A 12,104-nucleotide genomic window follows, 5' to 3' on the forward strand; every position below is an offset into this window, starting at 1 on the left:
AGGCACCCCAATCATGATCTACCTGCCCCAGTCTCCTGAATGATAGGAATATAAGGACCGCCACAGTCAGCTAGCAGTATTTATTTCCTATGATCTTCTAACATGTCATAATCTTCCATGTACTTATTCCCTGGCACCATACAATTCTCCAGTATCATCCCTGCCCCTGCTCTGAAAATTAGGTATTTCTTTAAGAAATTCAGATACCTTCCAATGCTAAGTAGCATTGAAAAAATGAGATGTAAGTGCTATATGTGCTCATTTCTACTGGGGTGTTGCTAATTTCATGCTGTCTCAATGGAAAGAACTAAGGAATATAGATATGCTTATAAATAAATATACTTGTAAATAGCTCTGAACCTACATTATTAGAAACTATGAATCCTGCCAGGTGGTGATAATGTATGCCTTTAATTCCAGTCCTTAGGAGCACGGACAAATGGATCTCTGTGAGTTTGAGGACTACCTGGTCTACAAAGTGAGTTCTAGGATAGTCAGGGCTGTTACACAGAGAACCCCTATCTTGTGGAAGGAAAGAAGGGAAGGAGGGAGGGAGGGAGGGAGGAAGGGAGAATCCCTAATCCAACAATGGGTCATTCCAACTACATGGCTCATTCCAGTTTTCTTTCTCTACTCATATTCCCCTTCTCAAGTATTGAGAAATCCACTCAATATACTTACATATACGACTGCTCTCTTGTACATAATAAATTCTTACTGCTGTCCTACCTCCAACCCACAAAGCTCTCACCCTGATTAGACCTGGGACTCCATCTGTGCTGGGCTACACACCCTGTGGACACCTTCCTTATACCTCATTCAGCTTCCACATGACAGACCACTACTAGTACTCCTCTCCCAAACATGGTTATTTTCATTCTTCTTCCACTTAAGTTCAACATCCTGTGTTAGGAAAGCTCCAACACAAAACTCCTGTATAGTTCCATCTCTTGTCTTCCCCATAGTACCTACTTTGTTCAACTTTACCTAGTGGCTTCTGAACTTAATGAATTGTTAAGGATGAGAATTAAATTTAGCTTCCAGAGACTCATATCAAGTACTTTTGATTTTAATAAAGTATGAAATAAAATGCTGGGACTGGAGAGATAGTTCAGCAGTTAAAAGTGCTTCCAGCTCTTCTAGAGGAACACTTTAGTTACCAGCATTCATGTCAGGTGGCTTATATCCATGGGTAACAATGAAGGTCCATTTTGACCTAATATTGATACAGTGGCTGGTATTGAAGGACTTTCTCAGAATAAACATTAAGACCTTGATAATTGGATATCCAATATGGCTCTCTTCATTTGGGCCAACAGTTTATTCTTTCTTGCTAATGTTGGACCAAAATAGCCTTTCATGCTTGTAGGTAGACAATATCTGTAAACAACTGAGAATTCATTAAGGACATGTACCTAAAGAGGTAAGCAAGAAAGTGCTTCACAAACAATTTTAGAATTACCACACTGACAAAAAAGGGAAAAAAAAAAAAAAAGGATCAAAACAGGGATGTTTTACTTTCAAAATGCATAGCCTTACATAGATTTTCACTAAAATCAAACATATACAATACTATAAAAGGGTTGGAAATATGGCTCAGGCTTAAAAGTATTTGCTTAGCATGTACAAAGCCCTAGGCAGTACTGCAAAAACAGCAAAATAAAACGTATGATCCAAACTCAATAACACAGTGTTTTTATAAGCTCATCCAAACTTTTCTCCCCAGGCATATGCAAACAAAATTTAACACAAATAGTCCCGTGTAGTGCACATTCTTTTGTAACAACTTTTCTCCTTTTGATAATATGTAAGGGCACCTTGACGTATGACCACAAAGAACAGACAAGGACCAATTAATATTTAAACCAGAACATTAAGAAACACTAACCTTGATGTGTAGGGCCTGCTAACTACTACAAAGCCACTCTCCCTTCGAGGATAATGGCATTTGAATCTACAGACCATATTTCCCAATCTTACTACAGTTACTTTCCAGCCAACACAAAAGCTAAGGTGTGCCATGCTCAGCTCACATCCACAATGCAGCTTCTTTTCCCTGCCATCCGAGGGTAGTTATAGAGAATCACCTTGGATCATGATGATACCCCAAAGACAGAAGAACAGGGACACACAGGACTTGGTCCCTGAAGACTTTGCACAGCAGGTCTTCTAATACAAAAGAAATTTCTCTTTTGTTTCAGCCATTGTCACAAGCAATCAAACCTTAATACAGTCTAAAGTTACCAAAATACAGTCTCAAAAAGAGATTCACAGACAGGTGTGGTGGTGGCTCCTATCTGTAATCCCAGCACTCAGGAGGCTGAGGCATGAAACCTTGTTGAAACATGTATTTTACAGAGTTGTTTAGGCATAGGGCTGACAGCTTCAAAACTACAAGGTAACAGTGCTCCAGCTTCTACAGTCTGCATCTGCACTTCTCAGTACCAGTGGGCTGATAGAAGGCAGCAAGCAGAGGGGCATACATTTTTCTTTAATGTTTTATTTTTAATGATGTGTACATGTATCCGAGTGGGTTTGTACATGTGAATTCAGTCCCCATGGAGGAAGTCAGATCCCCCTGGAACTGAAGTTCCAGGGGCTCTGAGCTGCCAGACATGGGCCCTCTGAAAAGCAGTATACTTTCTTAATCCCTGAACTACCTCCCTAGATCCCAGGTCATACTTTTTCTATAAGGGTTTTTTGTTTGTTTTTGATCTTTCGAGACAGGGTTTCTCTGTGGCTTTGGAGGCTGTCCTGGATCTAGCTCTTGTAAACCAGGCTGGTCTCAAACTCAAAAACATCTGCCTGCCTCTGTCTCCTGAGTGCCGGGATTCAAGGTGTGTGCCACCACCGCCTGGCAAAGATTTTATTGTATTTATATTTTATGTATATGAATGCTCTGCATGTACACCTGCAGGCTAGAAGAAGGCATCAGATCCTATTACAGATGGTTTTGAGCCAAAATGTGGTTGCTGGGAATTAAACTCAGGACTTCTGGAAGAGCAGTCAGTGTTCTTAACGTCTGAGCCATCTCTCCAGCCCCATACTTTTTCTATAAAGGGTTTTATGTACACCAACTCAAAATTCCTTTATGTAACATAATGGTTAGGAACACAGGTGTCACAGAATAACATGAGTTTGGACTCTGATTATCTCTTAGAACTTGTGGAAGTTCCTATCTGTAAACTGTGGTATCAGTTTCTAAAAAGCACTATGTAACATGTATAGAGAATGCATGGCACTCAGGCAAGCAAAATGTCTCAGTGGTAAAGGCACTTGCCACCAAGCCTAACAACCCAAGTTTAATCCTTGGGACCCACGGGGTAGAAGGCAAAATATCAATTAACACAACTTCTCCATATGCACATATTGCATACACACATGCACACAAATAATATGCAATATCTTGATGAATAAGACGGAAATTAAGATAGAATAAAAGACTAAACTGAATCCCAGACTTAAACCGTTCCTTGTGAAGGAAAACTCAATAACCAAACACTTTACTGTAGACCCTGTGTCAAATCCTCCAACTGTATGTAAGTGTTCCCAACTCACCTCCGCTTTGGTGCCCTAATGAACAGCTCACAGAGGAGTCTGCCCTGCTCATCCTTATAGTCTCTGATGGTGTTATAGAGTTCATGGCACACAGCAATCTACACAAAGGAAGAAAAGAAAAAAAAAAAATCATCAAAATCCAATGAAGGCCTAAGGATTATCAACAATTCTTAAAAAAACAAAACAAAACAACAAAAAAATCTCCATAAAAGAAAAACAGGGAAGAAAAAGGAAAACCCTCCAATTATCCAATGGGATCCCAAGTCTGAAATATGGTTAAAGGACATATTCTTTAAAATATTGTTTGAGAGGCAGAAGATAGCTCTACTTTAAGGCCAACCTGGTCTACATAGTCTATATAGTAAGACCCTGTCCCAAAACACCAAAATAAATACATGAATAAACAGAAACCACCTCCATTTCCTAGTACTAAGATCATAGGCATGCATCATCACCATGACTGACTATGATTTTCTTTTAAATTAAATCAGCTCATTGGTTCATACCATTTTCCTGTTTAAAAATAATCCAACTTAATAACACAAGGTCTGAGCCGGGCGTTGGTGGCACACGCCTTTAATCCCAGCACTCGGGAGGCAGAGGCAGGCGGATCTCTGTGAGTTCGAGGCTAGCCTGGTCTCCAGAGCGAGTGCCAGGATAGGCTCCCAAGCTACACAGAGAAACCATGTCTTGAAAAACCAAAAAAAAAAAAAAAAAAAAAAAAACCTCAAGGTCTACAGGATCTGACACCTTCTTCTGGCCTCAAGGACACTGCATAGACACACTGCCTTTATATACACTCAGGCAAAAAAATCATACTCATAAAATAATGAAAATCATTTCTAAAAAGTCATCTAAGCTGGGGACAGGGACACACAACTTTAATTCTAGCACTCAAGAGTCTAAGGCAGGAATTCGTTTATATTCATTTGTTTATATTACACACTGAACTCAATGCTCCATGTGAAAATAGAGCTAGCCTCACATAACCATATCTCAATTACCTCAACAGTGCTCACCACATGACAGGCACATAGTTTTTTGTTGAATGAATATATAACATGAAACCCTGATATTTCCATTTCAAAATATTAAATTACATTTTAGAAGCATGGGATTTAGTTAAATAAGGGTAAATTTTATTCAGGGAGAAGTCACTTACATATCCCATACCCAAGCTGCTTTCAGTGACCCTACCCAGAACCAAGAGACAGCGAGCTCGGGTCCGGGACTCAGACCTACCCCCCCATCTGAACCTGTGACCACGCCTAAATGGGTGTGGTCAATGCAACACGTGCAGGCGGAGTGGGATATCTTATTACATTACACTATTACTGTTAAGACTTATGGCTACGCAGGGACACCTGACCTGAACAAGGGGTTACTCATGGACCCCAGACTGATAGCTGGGAAACCAGCATAGGACTGTTCCAGACCCCTTGAGCGAGGATGTCAGTTTGGAGGTCTGGGCAATCTGTGGGGCCTCTGGTAGTGGATCAGTATTCATCCCTAGTACACCAATGGACTTTGGGAGCCCTCTCCACATGGAGGGATACTCTCTCAGCCTAGACACATGGGGGAGGGCCTAGGCCCTGCTCCTAATGATATGACAGACTTTGAAGACCCCCCTCTTGGAAGGGGTTGGGATTGGGAGGGGGGAAGTGAAGGGAGGGAGAGGGAACTGGGATTGACATGTAAAAGAAGCTTGTTTCTATAAAACAAAAAAAAAATTAAAAAAGAAGACTTGTGACTAAGTATACTTTTCATAAGAGAAATAAACCAAATGGAAAAGAAAGCTATGCAGCTCAACTGCTTCAAAGAAGGAAGTATAGGCAAACCATGGGAAATGGCAGAAACCACGAAGCCTTAGTTACTCACAGGATCCACAGTTGGAAGATTAGACAGTCTTCTCCTTTTCCTGCTTGGGCCTGGTGTAGGCACAGAATGGTGCCCATCGTCAAAGTCTCCACTGACACTGCTGGAAGGGGAGGTAGCTCTTCTTCTCTTGGAACCCATGGAATCCAACTTCTTCTACAAGAAACAATTAGCCAAGTGCTTATGTTTAATCTTCAACAATGTCAACAAACTCTCAGCTAGGTATATACCATGAAACTTCTGGTTCATTTAAGATAGTTTATTCCAGAGGGATTTAACTAGCTCTACATTCTTTTGCTAAGTCCTGGACTTCAATGCAATTAGCCTTTTAATTATCAGAGTGCTACATTATCAAACTCTGATAGGACAAATTTGGCGTAAGTATACACATTTATATGTCAATAATTCTAAATTACTCAACCACTTTTTGCCCCAGATTTCCTGGAATGGGGCTTCCTTTTTTTTTATTTTCCTTTTTTTATTTTTGATGTATATGTGTGTTATGTATCTGTGTATCACATGTGTGCCTGATGCCAGAGGCCATCAGATGTGCAACTGGTTGTGAGCTGCCAAGAAGGTGCTGGGAAATTAACCTAGATCCTCAGGAAGAGCAGCCAGCATTCTTAACCACTGAGCCATCTCTCCAGTCCCCTGTATTTCTTATAATTATACCCATTACCTAAGTGGGCCATAGTGTGGAAAACAAAACTAAGAAGCAGTACCTAAGGCCAGTCAAACGGGGTGATGCAAAAGGGGGTGAAGCAGTAAACTTTCCAGCACTGTACAAGTATCCTAGAAATGAATTCTCCACTTAAAGCAGAATTCATAAAAAATACCCCTGTGATGGGGAGGGAGAGGGAACTGGGTATGACATGTAAAACAATCTTGTTTCTAATTTAAATTTAAAAATGGAGGAAAAAAATACCCCTGTGAATGTAATTTTTGCTATATCTGGAGAGAACTAGCAATTTGTGCTCTGTCCCAATGTACACTATACTCACAGACTGTGAAAACAGTTTTAAGCTTCACTAGATGATCTAGAAGAACATGTTATATATATGGGCTCTTAGCTACTGTGTGGACATTTGGAAAGCACATAAACATTTGCTCTTGGCTTTAGGCTGACAATGGTTTTTGTTAGCTGGCTTTTGGTATTTCTTACTGTTCTTTGCAGTACTAGGGACTTAATGTAGGCCTCACACATGATAAGAAAGCCATCTCTAATCCAGAAAAAATGAGAAATGGGTGTGTGTGCACTCACCATAGGTTAATATCAGATGTCTTCCTTTAACACTGTCCATTTTTCTTTGAAAAAGTGCTGTTCATTAAACTTGGAGAATGCCTGATCAGTGAGTGCCTGAGACCTACCTGTCTCTGCCCCTCCAGTGAGGGGCTATGGACACTACCACCACACATGACTTTTAGGTATGTGCTAGGGATCTAAATGCAGGTCCTCACGTTTGTACTTTACCCACTAAGATATCTCCCTAGCCCTCATAAGACGCTATTCTTTGCTGGGCATGGTGGTGCATGCCTTTAATCCCAGCACTTGAGAAGCAAGGTAGAAGCCGACAGATCTCTGTGAGCTCAAGGCCAGCCTTGGATATTGAGTTGTAGGCCAGCTAGGGCTACATAGTGTCTCAAATAAAAAAAGAAAAGAAACTATTCTTAACATAACTTTACAATATACACATTTGGCTATAATGTAAGAAATGCAACCACTGGAATAACTTACTACAGTTAAAGGGTATAGACCCAGGAAGTCCTACAATGGTTATATACTTTAACAGCAGTAGCAAATGGTGCACTGTAATTACAAAGAACTTTTCTAAAGCTAAAAGTTACAGCAGACCCAGTTTCACTCAACATTTGATTTCAGGAAATTCAGACACTAGCAGCTAAACAAAAAAGAATAGTAGAGCACTGGGTGCCAGTACTACAGAGAGAAAAATTGGGGACCTCCAGGAAACAGAAAGTAAGAACAAAACAAAACAAAAAACTCCCTTAAGCAATTAAAAAACAAAAGGGTCTCCTATCTGTTGCTTTGAGCTAAAGTCCACATACTGTTTAAAACAATCTACAGTGATCATGTTCCATCCTGTAGGCTTTGGTTTGTTACCAAGAATATTAGTTTGAAATTGACTAAAAGTGGTTAAAAGTTTTTACAAAGTTGGGCCCCAAATACCCAGGTTCTGTTGTTGTTTACTTTATAAAAGACTGACACCTGGCCACAACTCCACAAGTTAATGAAATTAAGCACTAATCCTTGGAAACACTGATAAACACAGGAGGGATTCAGATAGGAAGAATTACAAAACTTCAGAAGGTTGGAAGGGAGAGGGAGAGAATGACAGAAAGAGAAAAGGGTGAAGATGATCAGTAATTTACCAGCTTTACCAGAGCACAACCAGCGCCTCGAAAAGCCAATCTCCTCATTATGTCTGAAGGCCAAATGAAGCCAGTGAGAGAAGGTAGGGTTTTATTAAGTGCTTATTCAGTTAGTTTATTCAGAACTGAAAGAGAAGAACAAGGCAGAGAAAGGGGAAATAAGAGTATAAATGAGTACAAACAGACAGAAAACGTAACATTCGAATAGAGTTGCTAAAGAAAAAGAAACAGACATATCAGTTCCCAGGTGCACCTGACAAGTTTCTTCCATTTAAAAACCAAATGCTTTCACATGCTTAGAAATGTCTCACTGAGTTTCACCTTTACTCACATGAAATGACTGTCAATTCCAGGAATGAAGCATGCCTGCCCAAGTGCCCCCTAGTCAATAAGAGCAGAGTTCAATCACAGAGCTGGGATGGAGAGTGAACACATGTGGGAGGCTCACATGTGACCCCAAGTGTTGGCAAGCTGGAATAGACCAAGAATGGCTCATGAGAGCAAACTCTACAAATTCTTCCTCCCTCCCCCCAAGAGTCAGAGAAAAACATTTCTTTCCAAAAGTTCTATCTGCACTGGAAAGACACAACATTTAAGTTTATCAGGGCTTTACAAAGTCTTCAATTACTTTAGTTCAAAATTACTGCTTTTTATAATGCACTGGAAAGCAAATGACAAAAAATGTAAATTATTAATACTTAGTATGTTGTAGTTTTAGATGATATAATAGCCAAAATCCTTAAATCATTAATGCACTTTCAAAAGACAAGAAAAAGATGCATGGGAAGGATGGTTTTCAAATTTTCTTATTCAAAGTATACATTTCTTATTCAAAGTATACATGCAGTGTGGAAGAAATAATGGATCTGCATTCAAGAGTCCCAGACCTTCCACCTCTAACAGTTTGATACTATCCAAATCACAACTTCTCAGATCTATTTCTTCATCTTTAAATAAAAACAAGGACCGGGTAAATAGCTAAGTCGGAAGAGCGGTTGCTTAGCAGGTGGGAGGCCCAATGTTCAATCCCCAGCACCACATGGAATTGGGCATGGTGGAGTACACATGTAATACAAGCACTGAGGAAGCAGAAGCATAAGAAGTTCAAGGTCATCTCAAAACAAAACAAACAAAAAAAGAAAACAGTAAAGCGCACCTACACCCTTTGACAGTGAAGAAAAGACATAGATTAAATACTTTGAAATTTCTTGAGTTTCCTAGGCACAAGAACTGAGTCCTCTTTATTTTTGTAGCCCCATCCTATAAAAGTGCTGGAAACAAAATAAATGTACTGAAAATGTGTGAGATGTTTAAAGCAAAAGTTTGTGTTATTTAAAAACAGTCTCTAAGCATCACTTCATTATTTATTTATAAGCAGAAAATAAAAAATTCTAGAGTTTGCTTCTAGATGTTAGGATGGCCTTATTTACAGTAAAAAATCCAAGAGTCTTACAATGCCTGTGGACGCTTCCAGTGAACAATAAATACTTGAGCAGTCTGGGGAAATAGCAAAGTCAAAGTGCCTGTCATGCAAGCACGAGGGCCCAAGTTCAGATTACCAGCACCCACATGTAAATTAGGAACAGCTGTCAGGACCTGTGACCCCAGCACTGAGAGAATGTGAGAGGAGTAAAGACAGGAGGATCACTAGGTTTTGCTGACAGCTAGCCAAATCAGCAGGCTCCAGGTCTAATGAGAGACCCTGTCTTAAAAATTAAGCCCTGGAGAAATGGCTCAGAGGTTAAGAGCATTGGCTAATCTTCTAGAGGACTTGGATTAGATTTCTAGTGCCTACATGAGAGCTATAGCCATCCAGTTCCAGGGGACCCTCTTCTAGTTTCTTCAGGCACCAGGCACACACATGGTGCACAGACATACATGGAGGCATAAAATAAAAATGAATAGACCTCAACATAAAAAAAAGTGGAAAGCAAGCCAGGTGGTGGTATTGCACACCTTTGATCCCAGCATTCAGGAGATAGAGACAAGTGGATCTCTGTGAGTTCAAGACCAGCCTGGTCTACAAGAGCTAGTTCCAGGACAGCCTCCAAAGCCACAGAAAAACCCTGTCTTGAAAAAAAAAAAAAATAAAAAAAAAAAAAGGAAAGCAATAGAGGAAGACAATGCCAGGACTTCTAGCCACTATCTATAAACACATCCACACATATACAAAATAAATTTAAAAAGAGTACTTAAAAATGTGTAACTGTGCAAGTAGCTAGTATAGCCAAATATCTGACAACTTACTACCTTTTAGTATTCTGGATTTTTAGTAATACTTAGTATTATAATAAACACACTTAAAACAAAAAGATCTTGGTTAAGAAGATGACTCAAAAACCAGAATAAGCAAGTAATTATAATCATACTTCCTACAGGAAACCACCCTGTAGTGTCATTCAAGCCTTTAATATTTATGCCTCAGTTTTCTTTTGTTGGTTTCTTTCTTTCTTTGCAACAGGGTTTCATACATTCCTAACAAATGTTGAACTCAGGACCCTAATGTCTTCGACTCCTGCCTCAGCATGCTAAATGCTCGGATTACAATCAGATGCCACCATGCCCAATTTTATGCAGTTGAGGAACTGAACCTAGTGCTTCACACATATACCAGACAAGCATCCTACCAACTGAACTCCAACCCAACCCAACTATCTTTTCCATAAACAAAGTAATAAAAACCATATATTCTGCAACTGTGTTCTAACTTACAGAAGGTTACCAAGTCAGCATTCTTCATGATGTTTGATGTCCTAATAATGGTCTATTGTACAGATATATAATTTACTTATCTTGGGAAGTTTGGCAAAGCACTATTATTTGAGCTATGTTTTATACTCTAATGTAAAAGTCGTCAATTCTTCCATTCCCACTGGTGCCTTTACATATACACATTTGTTTTGATCCCAAACATTTCTTCAAAATACACTATTCCTCACTCCCCTTACTGTCCAGTAGTGGCACATGCCTGTAAGCGCAGCATTCAAGAGGAGGAGGCAGGAGAACATAAGCCTAAAGTCAACCTGGCAACAAAATAAGGTCAGGTTAAAGATAAAAGAGGATACTTTCTAATCTTTCATTGGGGATCTTAAAAACTACTAAAGCAAAAGCTATATTCTTTAATCTCTATACCAAATCAAACATGCTTCTGAATTATATTTGGGAAAGGGACTACTAAATGAGGGGAGAAAGATACTTCGAACCACTTTTTTTTTCTGGTCTCACTATGTAACCTAAGCTGGACTGAAACTTGCCATCCTCCTGCCTCGACCTCCTAAGGGCTGGAACAACATGTGTATTCTACTGTGCCTGGCTGTAAAGTCATTTTTGAGAAGTTTAGATTAAGATGGCTTGAACCAACATACACTTCTACATTTATTCCTAGAATCTCTATATCCACTCTATTGTGTATTTGTCATTTGTTTTCCAGGAATTTTGTACTTTTACCTCCTCTTTCAAATCAGAATTATTTTCTTTTAATAGCAAGACACTTCTTTTTCAGAAAGTAAAAAACTTTGAGGCGGAAAATACTTTTAAAACCAGAAAATACAGTTTAAAAATCCCCGATTCGTCGTGACGTTGTAGATGAGAAGCTGAAGTACCAAACATCTAAATAAATGTCTCACCGACGAAAATATTCAGTTTGGGCAATCACACGGAAAGAGAATTAAACAAAACAAAACAAAACACAATAAAAAAACCAAAAACTCATTAGGGAGAGTTTTTGCCAAACGCACAAGACACAAAAAAAAGGAGGCCTTGAGAGGCGGAGGAAAAGAAGTTTGCCCGACCTGTCACTGGTTCTGGGGGCTAAAGGAAACGTTGACAGCTTTGAAGCCGCCCGGCGACGGGCGGGAAAGAGCAGCGCGGGGAGTTTCGGGCCCTGATCTGCCTTTGTCCCGACCGGCAGGTGCGGCCAGGCTGCTGGGCCTGTTCCGAGGCCCGCTGCCGTGCCCCGCCCCGCGCCCAGCCCGACCAGCGCGTCCGCACCGCGGGGCGGGCCTCCGCCGCGGCTCCAGCCGCCCGGGCCGACACAAAGGCCCGGCAGCTGGCCGAGGAGGCGGCCCCGCCCGCCCCGGGCCCGGCTTACCGCGCCGCTCCGCCGCTTGCAGCCCCGGCCGCGGTCCCTGACCGCCGCGCCCCGCCCCGTGGCCGCCACGGCTGCTATTGCTCCTCTGGCCGCGGCCGCTGCCGTCGCTCCGGCACCCGCCGCCCTTACCGCCCTCACCCCTCCCAGTGCTGCCGTAAATCCAACCCGTGGCCGCCAAGCGATCCCGACTCTG

The 12,104-nt window shown here is 40.9% G+C and overlaps 1 protein-coding gene across 15 annotated transcripts in view; it reads right to left on the reverse strand.

Moving 5' to 3' along the window:
- Pbrm1 (polybromo 1) overlaps positions 1 to 12,064 on the reverse strand; it is a 95,663-nt gene extending 83,599 nt beyond the window's left edge. For 5 of the 15 annotated variants that reach the window (XM_035452579.1, XM_035452583.1, XM_035452578.1 and 2 more), the window contains exons 1-3: positions 6,695 to 6,714; positions 5,437 to 5,589; positions 3,559 to 3,656 (exon numbers count right to left, since the gene is read on the reverse strand). In XM_035452579.1, the coding sequence (XP_035308470.1) occupies positions 3,559 to 3,656; positions 5,437 to 5,589; positions 6,695 to 6,697 (254 nt within the window). In that variant the 5' untranslated portion in view covers positions 6,698 to 6,714. Of the gene's footprint in view, positions 1 to 3,558; positions 3,657 to 5,436; positions 5,590 to 6,694; positions 7,927 to 8,152; positions 8,293 to 11,911 lie in introns of those variants that run through there. The other 10 variants (XM_035452573.1, XM_035452576.1, XM_035452575.1 and 7 more) reach the window with 7 other exon arrangements.
- Positions 12,065 to 12,104: the final 40 nt, after the last annotated feature.

Source organism: Cricetulus griseus (genome assembly GCF_003668045.3).
Source record: "Cricetulus griseus strain 17A/GY chromosome 1 unlocalized genomic scaffold, alternate assembly CriGri-PICRH-1.0 chr1_1, whole genome shotgun sequence".
Taxonomy (NCBI): domain Eukaryota; kingdom Metazoa; phylum Chordata; class Mammalia; order Rodentia; family Cricetidae; genus Cricetulus; species Cricetulus griseus.